This window comes from Camelina sativa, chromosome 2 (assembly GCF_030686135.1).
Source record: "Camelina sativa cultivar CO46 ecotype springtype chromosome 2, ASM3068613v1".
Classification (NCBI taxonomy): domain Eukaryota; kingdom Viridiplantae; phylum Streptophyta; class Magnoliopsida; order Brassicales; family Brassicaceae; genus Camelina; species Camelina sativa.
In genome coordinates this window covers 11,314,944-11,329,212 of record NC_141881.1, presented here as the reverse complement: position 1 = coordinate 11,329,212, position 14,269 = coordinate 11,314,944, and the positions used below count along the sequence as shown (strand labels likewise).

At 34.1% G+C, this 14,269-nt stretch overlaps 3 protein-coding genes across 3 annotated transcripts; 1 reads left to right on the top strand and 2 right to left on the bottom strand.

Moving 5' to 3' along the window:
* Positions 1 to 112: 112 nt before the first annotated feature.
* On the bottom strand, positions 113 to 2,146 carry LOC104720972 (protein BEARSKIN2-like). The gene is made up of 3 exons (XM_010438876.2): positions 1,890 to 2,146; positions 1,425 to 1,702; positions 113 to 855 (listed from the first exon to the last, which is right to left on the bottom strand). Exons 1-3 carry the CDS (start codon positions 2,053 to 2,055, stop codon positions 277 to 279), a joined length of 1,023 nt encoding a protein of 340 aa, XP_010437178.1. The 5' UTR covers positions 2,056 to 2,146; the 3' UTR covers positions 113 to 276.
* A 2,560-nt stretch (positions 2,147 to 4,706) lies between these two features.
* LOC104720956 (uncharacterized) lies at positions 4,707 to 6,903 on the top strand. The gene is made up of 9 exons (XM_010438865.2): positions 4,707 to 5,038; positions 5,171 to 5,303; positions 5,396 to 5,484; positions 5,568 to 5,706; positions 5,786 to 5,860; positions 5,989 to 6,110; positions 6,191 to 6,266; positions 6,347 to 6,406; positions 6,504 to 6,903. Exons 2-9 carry the CDS (start codon positions 5,214 to 5,216, stop codon positions 6,651 to 6,653), a joined length of 801 nt encoding a protein of 266 aa, XP_010437167.2. The 5' UTR covers positions 4,707 to 5,038; positions 5,171 to 5,213; the 3' UTR covers positions 6,654 to 6,903.
* A 570-nt stretch (positions 6,904 to 7,473) lies between these two features.
* LOC104720946 (putative aquaporin NIP5-1) lies at positions 7,474 to 11,503 on the bottom strand. Its single transcript, XM_010438845.2, has 4 exons — positions 10,637 to 11,503; positions 8,338 to 8,757; positions 8,066 to 8,127; positions 7,474 to 7,971 (listed from the first exon to the last, which is right to left on the bottom strand). Exons 1-4 carry the CDS (start codon positions 10,871 to 10,873, stop codon positions 7,776 to 7,778), a joined length of 915 nt encoding a protein of 304 aa, XP_010437147.1. The 5' UTR covers positions 10,874 to 11,503; the 3' UTR covers positions 7,474 to 7,775.
* Positions 11,504 to 14,269: the final 2,766 nt, after the last annotated feature.

Genomic DNA, 14,269 nt, shown 5'->3' with positions numbered 1-14,269 from the left:
ATATCATACTTTCTAAGGATACCTGTCTAATGACTCATGGTAGGCTCAAGTTCTTGTAGCATATTAATAGCTTTGCATTGCATTGCAAAACAAAAAGAAAATAACAATATATGAGTAGAATAAAGTTATACACTAATCAATCATGTTCTTATTCATTTCAATAAAGATATATAAGACTTGGGTTTTGTAAAGCAATTTGCTTCCAACCAATAAATAAAACGTGTAAATTAATAAAACACACTTATATAGTCATAGATTCATAAGACATATAAACATCTATTTAGAATAACCCCAGAAATCCATTTCACTGCGTAACGTAAGCTGGTTCGTTGTAGGAACTGGCTGGACAACAGAAGAAGAATTATTGTTGCCATCCTCAAACCTAATCCCTCTAGAGGAATCTTCATTTCCCATGTGACAAGTCACAAGCCTATCCATCATTCCCCATTCACCTAAACCTTGTTGATGATTATGACTAACCACTGTCTCACAAGTACCGACCTCTAAACTAGGCTCACATGCTTGCTGATATTGTAACCCTTCACTAGCCGCACTCTCACAGTCCCTTGCAAGTCCTGAAGAGTAGTCAAATCCAAGGGTGGGTGGCTTGTGGAAGATTGGTGGGTATTGATGAAGAGCAAGGTCAGGCTTGTTGAGTTCGAAGGTCGTTGCTCCGTGGTTACGTACTAGCTGGTAGGGACTGTCACGGTTCATGAAGCTACGAGCTTGAAGCGTGTGGTTGTTGGATGCATCGTGGATGTGTTGGTCCGATGAGTTAATGCTAGAGCCACCTTCATTCACTACCTTGAACAAATTCTTCTTCATGAACACCCTACAAACTACCCATCCATCTTCCTACAGTATCATAAAATATAAGTTTACAAATGGATTAAATTAAATGATATAAATCTCCTTCATAACCAAGCTGTTGAGTTTAGTTTAACTCATCATGATATATTTGCAAATTTTTGTTCCACATGTCATTTTCTGTAAAGTTACCACAGTAAAAGCCCTTATAACAAAAATAAGACCAATTATATGCAAAAACTTATCAGTCTTTTCCACCAATTTTTGTAAATGGATTAAGTAAGGTTAAATTTAAGAAAAATATATGGTTTAAAAAAACTTTTAGACAAACAGAATGCTATAAATAATCCAAAAACTATACCTGCCAAATTCCTTCAATTTCATAGCAATCTACAAATAAAAATTAACTTTTATGCAAAAGATCTATCCACAGTGTGAATAATTTTGATATTGTATAAAGAATTATGAAGAAATCAAAAGCCTTAAAAAAAAACATTAGAAAACATAGTCTAGAAATCAGAGACTTTGTGCAATTGCGCTTGTTAATTGCTCGGAAGATGCTCTTGATTATTACTGTAACTGAAAGATTTGTGAGATTGCTCAAATAAAAGACATACACTAGGGTTGGCTTGAGGATCATCAGCGTCTTCAAGACGGTACTCATGCATAATCCAATCAGTCTTTTGGCCATGAGGAGCTCTTCCTTTGTAGAACACAAGTGTCTTCCTCATTCCTATCTTCTTGTAAGAGTTCCTTATGCACTTGTCACGTCCTGTCGCCTTCCAGAACCCTGCGTGAGTAGCACGGTTTGTTCTCGACCCCGTCGGATATTTCCTGTCCTTGTGGCTGAAAAAATACCATTCGTTCTGCGGCGTTGACCCTATCTTGCATCTCTCTGCCAAAAGAAAAAGATATCATACCAATTAGAGAATTGGATAAGGACTAGTGTGTTTTTGTGTATATCCAATAATCAAGAAGTGAGGGAGAGGTATCAAGATGTCAAAAGAAAAAGGATATCAATTAATAACAAGCAATGAATTGTGATATGTTCTTGATTAATGAGTGAATAAATAAAAGAGTACCTTGTAAATCCCAAGGCTCAAGCTTGTTTAAGTCAACCTCTCTAATGACTTCCATCTCAAACTTGTGGTAAGAGATTTTCTTCTTCAAGTAGTAATGGAGAAGCTCTTCATCGGTCGGATGAAACCGAAAACCAGGTGGCACTCCTCCGTTCGACGACGAACCCATTTCGATTCTACGTTTTCCCTCTCTTGTCTCCAACTAAAGACAGCTTCTTAAAACAATTAACCACTGCCTTTCTTTCTAAGCAGCTACAACTTCTTGATTATATATTTATATACACATACACACACGTAATTGTCAACGGAGTTAATTAAATGGGGTATATGAATGTACGATGATGATGCATGTTGATGGTGATGGTGATGGTGAAGTTGACGGCCGGTGACCACGGCGACGGAGGTGCTCAAAAAGCTATCGTAAAAAGCAAGACTCGCCGGAGATTAATATGACTTTTTATGATATAATATCATGTCTCTACGCGCCTTATGTTGCATCGTGTGGTACACTTGCGTAAAATCGACTGCTCCATGTGTCTCTACGCCATGTTGACTTATACATCATTTATGAACGATCCCGAGACGAAATTATGAACACTAAACTATTAGTATGATTAACCATCGTATTCAATTTTTGATTGCTCCGTAAGCAAGGGTTTTTTTTTTTTTTTGAGAAAGAAAATGGTAGAGAAAAAAAAGACCCATATGGATATAGGGATCTTCAACTCTGATCATACGGTCCATGTTTACGTCTACACCTAGCTAGTTAGCAATTAAGATGAATATTAAAGACTAAGAATATACAGAGAGATATGCAAAATTAAATAGAATGTATATTGAATCATGGAGGTTCATTATATGAATATGCCATGCATTGGCCAGTGGCCAAGGTTAGGGCTTTTTTAACGCACATGTGCCTACCTATGACCTCCGATTCTTTCTGATTTATTTCGTTTCTCTAATTTTCAAGCTTCCTATCTGTTTTGTTAACTTGATACATTGATTCAAGCAAGCAATAAATACATACATAAATTTATATATCTAGGTATAAGATATAGTTTTCTAATATGAATGAACTAAATGATTAGTTATGGCGGTAACAACAATAGATTGTGAACCTAAAAGTTGTGGGGAAGTGGTTAAATTAACATCAAGACTCATGGAAACACATGACTAGTAACAATGAAACTCCTAAGAATATAGAAATACATGCATGGACGATCTAAAACTTCGCTCAAGGAAAGAAGCGAATAGAGTGTCGATTATTGACAAGATTAAATACAATTCTAACGAAAACGGGACTATAGGACGTTTCAAAGAAATTTCTTGTTCTTGAAAATCGACAAAAAAAAAAACAAAAAAAAAAGTTAAAATCATGAAGAAATGTCCTCTTAGTTGCTAAGATGACTATATTTCAAATGTTTTTTGTGGTTAGATTTGCAAAGTAATGGCAGGTCCATCAACTTGATATTTATATAAATCCATCTTTGAACGAAAATTTAGCAGCAGAGGTTTTGCTAGAACCTTCCTCTGGGTTTTACTCATTCGGGTAGCAAAAATTAAGGTTTACAAATAAGAAAATATATGGCCTAAAATAAGCAGTGTTGTTAGTTAAGTTTTCTCTGTTCATGGATGCTATTTTGGTTACAGTTTTGTTCAAAAACCTACTCGAATCATTCATCGTTCATGGTTCTCCGAGCATTTTATATATTTCAAAGAAGTATGCACTCTACATATAGACAGGAAGAAACCATAAATGTTTTATATATATATATATATATATATATATTGTCATTGAGGTCCATATTACTATGATGACACAGAAGGGAAAAGAGCCCTAGTTATTAATCTAGTTTCTTCGACGATTACTCGTATTTTAATTTTTTTTCATTTATTGTTCACATGCTAGTGCTGCTCATACATCGACCACAATACAAAAATTGATGACATGGAACGCTTCATGCCGGTTTAGTATTCTAAAGGAGTTCATGTCTTAAGTATTTTTGTTCACGGCTAACAATGAACTCTTATGGATATTGTGATCTAGATTGGAAAGGCATATCCACTACCTCAATGTTTTATAAGTGGTTTACGGCGATGCTCATCCATTAATGCTATGAAGATTGATAATCGCTCCATGGATGCCACTACGTATGTATGAGCAAAGATAAAAAATCAGTATACCGAAAGTTTCCGCCAAAAAAAAATTATAGTACGTAGCTGAGTCTTAGATTATTTAGTTATATTGATCTGAGAATGAGACTCAATTCAAAACATAAGCAACAGAAGCCAAGGACTATGGTCCAAAAATGATTTTTTGTTTTGTTTTGTTTCAATGATTAATATATTTCTTTGTCATTCCCATTGAATTTTAGTTTATGAGTATATATAACATTCAAGGCTAATAACAAAAAATTTAGTTTTGAGTAGGACTACTCTCTATAACGTTGGACCGACTCTGCTTTAATGTAAGTTTACTAGTTGGATAGATCGCTCGTTTAACTTCAATTGCTTTAATTTGGTTGATGAGTTTTTAAATATAAAACTCAACGTAACAATTGGATTCCATCAAACAACACATCTCCAGACTCCATGTAACTCACTCACTCAACCTCACATAAACATACCCACACAAAAAAACATACCTCCCTTCAAACACAACAATAAAAATTGAGAGAATCTTTTTTTTGTTACAGTTGGTCAGTCAACATCAAAACAAACATTTTCCATTTGTACATCTTCTTACTTTTAGAATGGTCAAAAAAAAAAAAATGGTACTTTTTCCATATTTATGTCCAATTCAACAACTCAAAATACATTAGCCACGTCTGTATTTAACCAAACCATTAACCATCCACCTCTTTTTGGTACACATTAAATGCTCCTTTTTCAAAATTTCCCAACTTCCTCCAAATTGTCACATAAAAATTGGTGCTACAAAGCATTTTATAAGCAAAACCCAAATACAGTAAAACAAATTTGATTCTCACATAAGAAAAAAAAAAAACAGAGAGAGAAAAGAAAAGGTTGAAACTTTGACAATCTGAGATTGTAATTGAGGCGGGACCATTATTGAACGAACGAACGAACGAAAGCGAGAGAGATTTGATTCCTTCCCTTCCCTTCCTTCCTCATCTTCTTGTTCCCTTCAGGTTTTAATCCTTTTGACCCCATCTCTTAGGTCTTTCGAATTTGGGTTACCAAAAAGGTTTCACCTTTTTCGATTCTTTGTAACACATATTATAAGTTTTTGATTCTGGGTTCTGTTCTTTGTATCCTATTAGCTCTGTTTGACTCATTGATCCATTCAAAAGCTTGAATCTTTAAATGACGAACGATTCCGATGATGCCTTGGTCTCTTCAAGACAACTCCTTTTGCTTGCTTCGATTTGTTCCGGTGCTCTCATGTGCAAAATCGTAAGCCTTTTTTTGATTTTACCCTTATCTTTTTAGGTCTATGTTGATGATGATGCAAGATTGTAACTTTTGGTTTTTGTTTTTTTTTGAAGGTTTATGACTTGACTCGTTTCATAAGTCCATTGCTCTTTGGTGTTTATGGAAAACTCGACAGCAAAGTTAGAATGGAATGGAACAATAGGTTTTTTAGATTATTCCCTGATTTTGAGTTTGTTTATCTTCTTTTGTTTGATTGTGTTTTGAGCTAATGCTTTCTTCTCACAGGGGATTCTCAACCTTTCATGCTGTTTTGACTTCTGTGGCTTCAATCTATCTCTTGGTGATATCTGATCAGTTTGATGAGAATGTTCATGGTGATGCAGTTATCTATAGTACAACGAAGTTATCAGAATCTGTAATGGGGGTTAGTTCTCATGAAGCCTCTCTAGAATCTCAGCAACTGCTAATGAGATCGTCTCTTATGTCTTTTGGTCTTTTTGCAGATCTCCTTGGGCTATTTTCTATCAGACTTGGCAATGATCTTTTGGCATTTCCCTGCTCTTGGTGGTATTGAATACGTAAGGCATCATATAATATTTTCCATATTTGTTTATGAACGTTGATAAGAGTTGGCATTTAATTCCGGTTTGGTTGAATGGATTTGGTATTTAGCTAATGGTGTTGTTCTTATTGTTACCTGTTTAAGGTGTTTCATCACTTCTTATCGATGTTCGCCATCATTCTTTCTGTCACAAGTGGGCAAAGTCAGTTCTACATCTTCATTGTTCTCTTATCAGAGGCCACAACCCCGTTTGTTAATCTACGGTGGTGAGTTTTTCCTTCACAAATCTCTGTTGTTGCTAGTTTTAATAATGTGCCGCCTCTAAACATTAATGGTTTAATGGTAGGTATTTGGATACTAGTGGTCAAAAAGGCTCCAAGGCTTACACACTCAACGGGATTGCCCTGTTCTTGGGTTGGCTGGTACTGCTAATTAGACCAAAACATATCTGGTGTTTTAGCAGTGGAGAAAAATAAACTGAATGTCTCTGCTTGTTTTCCAGGTTGCGAGGATCTTATTGTTCATCTACTTCTTTGTTCACATGTACCTCCATTTCCATCAGGTAAGTTCAATCCTGAGCTTGATGAGTAAAACAAACCAGAGAGAAAGATACATTTTTAGGGACATGAATCTAACAAGCTGGGTTTGCGTACACACAGGTGAAGCAAGTGTTTCCACTGGGATTTTACAGCCTTCTTACGATACCACCGGCTCTAGCAGTGATGAATCTCATTTGGTTCTGGAAAATCACCAAAGGAATGATCAAAACACTCTCCAAGGCGAAAACATCGGCAGTGAAGAAACAGTGATTGATGGTTAGAAAGCTCTGCTTGCCCTGGAAAATATTTTCGATTGCATTCACTTTGATCTGTCCATGAAAAATTGGTTGATATTCATGTTGTGATTGTTCTTTGATTCCTTTTGGGTTTATGAACAAGAATGTGCAAGCTATGGGGGATTTGTATATTTTCAAACCTTTCAGCTGTTTCTTAGGTATTCAACTTGTAAAGTTAGAATCAGAATCGTCACTCAATCTTCAAAGATGCTACTGTTACCAAATGGCAAGATTTGGTTTGGTGTAGAACCGAAATAGCTTACTACTTAACTAGTCATCCTCATCACTTTTCCTTTTACCAAAACAGAGACATAAAAGACTGAGAAAAGAGTTGAAGATATCAAATCAAATCTGGTGGTGATGAATGTTAGATACCCGTTTCAAAATTTCATTTTTGTCGCTCTTCTATTTAATAGTATCACTTTACAATGTCACTTATTATTTGTAAGGTTGCTATCTTCACCATCACCACTGTTTACTAAACTTTGTGCAGTGTTTAATTTCTCTGCTGTATGCACTCATTAGTCATTAGGCTATATTGTTGTTTCATCATTTTCACACAATCTTATTAATAAGCTTCAAACTTTCAAGGCTTCTCATAGTGCCATATTAAACAATTTTGTTTAGTTTTTAATTATGATGTGATTGCACGCACACACTTACTTCCATCCCAGGAGTTATCATTTAGACAAGATACAAAAAAACAGAAAAATAAGAATCATTTTGATAAAATGATCGAAAATATTAGAAATTGTGCACTCAAAAGTTATAGTAAACAATGTTTCGGAAACCTCTTACACGCACACAAATAGCTTTTATTAATAAAAAGAGCCTTGTCTCATATAGGTAACATACAACAGCAAACCAACAAAGAAACACAAACCACACGTAAAAGTGTATTATTACACAGACACAAATTTGACAATGACACGACAACTTCGCATCAGACTTAATATAAACCGATGCCGAGCGTGGACTTGTAGTCACATCGCCTTTTATTCTTCACACAAGCTTCCAAAAGCTTTTCATATCATTACATAATCATACAGTAAACAGTATACAAAGCAAAAGACTTGTAAACAAGTCTCTTACTCACTTAACGACGAAAGCTCCTTACCTGACGAGGCGGGTCAGTCTCGCTATCGTTAAGCTTGACACCTGTGTAGACAGCTGCACCAGCTATAGCACCAAGGGTAGGAGCCACTAGATAAATCCAGAGTGACCTGTAGTTTCCTGATGCAACGGCTGGTCCTAGAGTCCTTACTGGGTTCATAGATGCACCAGTCGATGGCCTGTTGAAAACTCCTTGTGTTAGAAACTTTATTTTTAATGCAATGCATGATTCTTTAAAATATGAAGCTTAAAAAGCGTTAAATGTGGACATACCCTGAAACAAGAATGTTTAGCATGACAGTGGCTCCAACAGCTATACCAGCCAATTCTCCAACCTGCTCATTAAACCCAATCAAGAAAAGAGAACTCCATTAGAGTTAGCTACAGAAATCATTATCACTGGCTTTGTTTTCTAAAACTGTTTCATGAATTTTTTTTATTTTTTTTTTATTTTTTATCATGTAAAATCTTTCTTATAAAAAAGAAAAGAAAATAAAATACTGAACTGCAAACATGCACAAAAATTTAGAGAAAGAGAGACTTACGGCACGAGTGTCAGTGGCGACGGCAGTGACAACGAAAAGGAGGATAAAAGTGATGATGAACTCAAGAGCAAATGCTTGTCCGAGGCTAACGGATGGAACAGTGACACCACCGGACATGAAAGGATGAAACACTCCTTTAAGTGCGAATGAAGCGCAAATGGAAGCTGAGACTTGAGCCGCTATGTAAGCGGGCACGTGAGCCCAAGGAAAGTGTCTTAGAGCTGCAAATGCTATGGTAAGTGACGGGTTTAGATGAGCCCCTGAGATGTGACCCGTTGAGAGTATTATGATCATCACGGCGAGTCCCGCGCATGCCGCGTTACCAATTAGGGTTTCTGCTCCGTCGTATTTCTGGTTAACGATTGGACCGGCCGTTGCGGTGAATATCAGGATAAATGTTCCCACGAACTCGGCTCCAAGCTGCATTACACACACAAAATAGCAATGATGAACAAGTTCTATAAGAATAGAGGCTAGAGTGAGGTAGCTATTTCTTGTGTAACAAGAATACGATATTTATGTTTCTTGGGAATTTAAGATGCTAGTCGATAGATACTCTTGACATTTAATATGCATGTTTAAAGAAGGTTACAACTTATAACTATAATCGAAATCATATTGAAATGAGACCCTAAATTAGTTCAATATATTATGTATCTTTAACTTTTTTTGTAATCTATGAAAATCGTTGTATATAGTGAATCAAATACAAAATAAGTCAATACTTATATCTGAGGGATCAAAGTTTGTGTCAAAGAAGAGTACAAGAATATATACACTACGTTACCCAGAATCACTAGCTAGAAAGCCATCAAAATTAGTTTTATTTCTGGTGTCCAATTTTGTAAAACTCATCATTATTATATAGCAAAATGCAGTCAACGGTTAGTATATATAGCGTATGATCTGTCCATATCTACGCCCACGTTAAGGAGAATCAACCAAATCAAAAATAGTAATCATAGGTTATATAAGAAACAAAAATAAAAAAATAATTAACACACTAATCATAAGAATAACAATTACTAGCTTGTAGTATAATTCTTAGAAACAAGACTTGGTATTAACTAATTCTAGAGGGTAAAATTATTGGTTTATGATTAAAAGGACAAGAGCCGTGGATTGCGCTAAAGAAAGATACAACCCGTGGCTGGCTGCTTCCGTCATGGACGGACGCAAAAGAAAACGCTCACAACAATTAAATGAATCAAAAAGACCTAACCAAAACCATACGTATGGTACGTATGTAACATAAAAGCCTTTCACAATATTATAAAAGTAAAATAAAATTGATGTAATATATATAACTAAAAATCGTATTCGTCATTACAAAACAAAACCCACTAAATTCTAATTACTTGTGTGACCGTTTCTCAAAGAAAAATTAATTATATGCAACTTGCGTGTTTAAATTTCAATAAACCAATTTAATGTTATCGCAGTCAAGACTATTGTCACAAAAACAATATACAATCCATAAAAATTTCAAATATGAGGAGAGTCGGTGGTCCACTGAATTAATTAAGTTGAGTTCGAGTGGGCCTTAATTAGAGTTATATACTATTATTTTATCTAAGACTTATTTGTTTTTTACATCTTCTATATCACTCTCTTTCTATTTGCCAGTTCAGATTTATTTTTCGGTTGCGAACTGCTAGTTCTTGTCGTGTTACAATATCCTCCAAGTGTGACGTAAACACCTTATGATCTTTTTCAATATCTTATTAGACGTATGTACATGATAAAATTCGGTTACAAGAATAAAAAAATGTTATATTTTGGTAAGCTTACAAAAAAAATTCATAAATTTACGATCGATGAGTTTCCCTATAGTACATACATAGATCTATATAGTTTCCCAGTTGGTCTAACTCGTTTGTTCACTATTTTCCCCAACGTGGATTCCGATGACTTTTAATAGCTAGAGGGACCAAAAATTTGGATTTGTTTTTGTTACAATAGAATATAATATGAGAATATCTTTACTTTATAATAGTTTTATAAATTTCAGGCTTGCAAAGGGTTCCGCGAAATTTAATAAAAGCTTATCAACGTAATCAATTTTTTTTCATAAACTGTTGATGACACTTTTCAACTAATATTTATAATTTTGAAGATGATTTGCTTTTTGTCAACAATATAAAATATGTGTTTATGAATTCGGATAACATAACGACGATATTAGCATAAACCATTCGAATACAAGTTCTAGTTTATATGTATATTTTTAGGGTGATTTGGATAATTTTTAAAAATATATATATACTATAAAAAGAGGAAGATGAGTCAGATGACTAACCTTGCGAGTAAGGGAGACATCAGGAGAGGGAAAATCGGTGAAGCATGTGTCATGTTGACCCCAAGTTGATCCCATCACCGGCAAGCATTTGCATCGAGGCATTGGTTTCCGATGATCAAACGACATTGAATCCACTCTCATTCCCGTTATCAACGGTCCTCCCGGCGTTCCCGGCGTACCCGGGGTTGGAGGAGCCATCACCACTACTGAACCCACCTCAGCCTCCGGTGGAGCCATTTCCAACTTTCTTTTTTTCTTGGGTTTTTTTTTGTATGTTGTTGAAAATAAATTCTAAATACTAATTTTTTTGGTTTTTTTTTTCTTGGGGTAGGGCAATAAATTGATAGAGACGAAATTTACATGATTTGAAAGTTTTTATAAATTTGGGTTTACACTTGAGGTTTAAACTTCGCCAGGACCGGTTTCACCAAAACACAAGTTAAAACTAGAAAGATCAATAAATGAGAAAACTCATCAATCGATCAAAAACTTTTTTTTTTTTTTTTTTAAGGAAGGAGACGAAAATGGATCTATGACTTAACTTTACATGCTTTCAAGGATTTTTATAAAGCTGTTACTACGTTTTAAGAAGAATAAGAACGAAGATAGCCACCTCTCCAAAGAAAGACCAAACTCAAAAACCGAATCTTATAAAAAGCAAAGACAACGAACACATAGAGATTCTTGAAACTGAGGTTGTAAAAGAAAGATATATAGAGAGAAGTTGTGTGAAGATGATGGGTTTGGTTAGTCTTTGAGCTTATGTTATATTTAGATGTGTTTGTGTTTATATAGAAAAGGCAGATTATTATGCATTGAACCCAAAAAATATCATACATAAAAAAAAGTCAACTCCAATATCTTATTGCTTTTTTATATAACAGCTTCATTCATATACTGACTCCTATTTTTTGAGATTTTGATGATCTGCTAGAGTCACCTGTGCCGTTTATCACAGGCCTCTTTGTTACCGTTCGATGTAAGCAATACTCTGTGTGGATGAGGGTTAGGAATCGCACATGCGCCGTGACGGTATCACTCATTCGCCACCCCACGACCCTCCAATAATTGAATATAAAATTTATTTTCTAAGTCTAGGGAAGAGAGCGCTTGATTCGTGTAACAATTATGTAACAATAGTTAAATAAATTCTTCATTCTCATAGAAAATTTACAGTGCTACGTATGAATTAGTTTAGACAAAAATTATTAACGTAATTACTTAGTTCAACTTTAAAATATATTTTGGGCTTCACTTATATATATTTAAATAACTTAATGAATAAAACTACATATAAAGATAACTTATAGCATGAATGCATGATAGTTCTACTTTTGTTTGTGTTTAGTTTTTGAAATTGTGATATCTGTTATTCGAATAAATAGAATGATATCATATTTATAAATATAATAAACCTTCAATGACTAAACATTACTAACAAAAAGGAATACCATACAAACAAATTGCACGGGTTTATCTATCTATAGTTAGACATGTCAATTAGGGCTAAAGCCTGCGGGTTGGCCCGACCCGGCTCTAAAAAACATCGGCTTCGGACTTAAATATGTATGTCCAGCAAAAATCGAACCTTTCGGATTTAGTCCGTTTGGACTATAGAGTTTTACGGACTTAGCTCGACCGGGCTCGGACCAGTTTGAAAAGACCTTTAATAAATATATTTGTACTTTTTTGTTAACATTTTTATTTGATTGCAATATTTGGTTAATGATTTATCTATATATATAAAGTTATCTTTTCTCACTCCTGGTGCTGCCACATCAGCAACTCATTCTTTATTTTTTGGGTCTATTTTTAAACACTTACCCATTAAACAGTTTCTAATTTATTTGTTCATAACAAGCCCATATTAAACCTAATGTTTTACTTCTTATTTCTAATTTCTAATTTTGACAACCAAAAAAATTACAAATAATCCTTCAACTCTCAGACCAATATATCAAAAAGGCCCACAATATTAACAACAACATCTAGATCCATTAATAAAGACAAAAAAAATTGCTAAGCAAAAACATTAGGTTATTGTAATCTGTTATACAAATTAAAGGTGGTTTCATTAAAACACTAAAAAAAAGTTACCTAAAAATATATTTTTCTCTGAAAACTACTTCATTTTAATACATTATAATAATTAATAGTATTTAGGACAAAAAAAAAGAGCAAAGGGTTAATTCGGAGACCATCAACAACTTCAATACAGTATATGTCTTAAATTTTAAAAGTATAGACCAACAAGTTCACAATAAATTTAAAATAGAATTTAAATTTTTTTGAGATCAAACCACACAACAAAATTATTCACACAATCGATAATAAACAAAAACGCCACTAAACATAAATACTCAAAAGAGGTAACGACAATACTACATAAAACCTCAATATAAAACACACAATTAACCAACAATAAAGACAAACCAACAATTAAGCCATAATACCAAAACACAACTCCAACGCACGTTCACACTATAAAGTACATGAAAAGTTATGACCAAAAAAATTCAGAAGAAGCATAGAAAAAAATGTACCAAGTAAAACCATACACTCTAGAAGAACTCCCAAATGACATCCTCAGAGATATAATGGCACGAGTTGCTCGCGTTTCCCGCAAAAACGTAAGACATATATTGGAAGCATCACCACAACTTGCAAAGGCAGCCCAAGACAATCGAGTATACAAGAATACCAACTTAAGTCTGCAAGATATGAATCCATTATCAACAATAAATAGAGACAAAGACCTCATGGAGAAATACCTCAGAAGTCAAAATGTGGAGACACACTACATAAAACGAATTCAAGAATATTATCACAAAAACAACACATATTCAGGATTGGAATATTTACGAACAGCAGTAGTATTTACTTTTACAAATTTGTAATGGTATGCAGAGGTAATATTGTGGAAGGAAAACACTAATTAGATCAGCTGGGCTGGAAACAAACCAAAGCAAAAACCGATAAATGCTAGAAAAAGATAAACAATCATTACATGGAGTCCGGGTAACAAAACTACAACTCTATTACGCTACTTTGGCGGTTGTTCGATTAACCATCATGTGCAGCATCAATGACATTGAATACATATGCAATAGCTATTTCAAAATTTTCAATTATATTATAATTAATATTACAAAATTACTCAACTTAAAAAAAAAATAACAAATAAAATAAATAGATAATAAAACTTCCGCGCGTAGCGCGGATAACTAGCTAGTTGTAAATAAAGTTTAAAACTCTAATCCTAGTTTTCATATTTACTTAATAACTTTACTTAATACTTTTAAAAGTTTTATCTATGATATTTTATATGAATTATATATTGTTTTATTTAGTTAAAGTATTAAATTTTTATTTAGTTTTATACTTTTTCTTTTAAATTAAGTTAGTTGTAGTAAATAATTCAAATTTTGATTGATTTGTTTTATAGTGTACCTTTAAACACTGCTTTTTAAGGCTTATCAGTTTGTATTTTTGATCTCTAAAATAAGCTCGGAAAAGACTGGAAAAGCCCGAAAAACCCTACAGCCCTGTTAGGGCTGGGCTCGGGCTTTGAGATATAAGCTCAGAAATATTTCGGGCCGAGCCAGACTCAAACATATGCAGGTTTTACGGGTT

What these genes read in the sequence shown, in the direction of transcription:
- LOC104720972 (XM_010438876.2), bottom strand. Translation starts at nt 2,055, where the DNA reads ATGGGTTCGTCGTCGAACGGAGGAGTGCCACCTGGTTTTCGGTTTCAT. An exon ending in TGAGCCTTGGGATTTACAAG is followed by an intron (nt 1,703 to 1,889) that starts GTACTCTTTTAT and finishes TTCTTTTGGCAG; the next exon opens with AGAGATGCAAGATAGGGTCA. An exon ending in ATCCTCAAGCCAACCCTAGT is followed by an intron (nt 856 to 1,424) that starts GTATGTCTTTTA and finishes ATGATACTGTAG; the next exon opens with GAAGATGGATGGGTAGTTTG.
- LOC104720946 (XM_010438845.2), bottom strand. Translation starts at nt 10,873, where the DNA reads ATGGCTCCACCGGAGGCTGAGGTGGGTTCAGTAGTGGTGATGGCTCCT. An exon ending in ATGTCTCCCTTACTCGCAAG is followed by an intron (nt 8,758 to 10,636) that starts GTTAGTCATCTG and finishes TGTGTAATGCAG; the next exon opens with CTTGGAGCCGAGTTCGTGGG. An exon ending in TCGCCACTGACACTCGTGCC is followed by an intron (nt 8,128 to 8,337) that starts GTAAGTCTCTCT and finishes TTTAATGAGCAG; the next exon opens with GTTGGAGAATTGGCTGGTAT.
- LOC104720956 (XM_010438865.2), top strand. Translation starts at nt 5,214, where the DNA reads ATGACGAACGATTCCGATGATGCCTTGGTCTCTTCAAGACAACTCCTT. An exon ending in GTGCTCTCATGTGCAAAATC is followed by an intron (nt 5,304 to 5,395) that starts GTAAGCCTTTTT and finishes TTTTTTTTGAAG; the next exon opens with GTTTATGACTTGACTCGTTT. An exon ending in CCCTGTTCTTGGGTTGGCTG is followed by an intron (nt 6,267 to 6,346) that starts GTACTGCTAATT and finishes CTTGTTTTCCAG; the next exon opens with GTTGCGAGGATCTTATTGTT.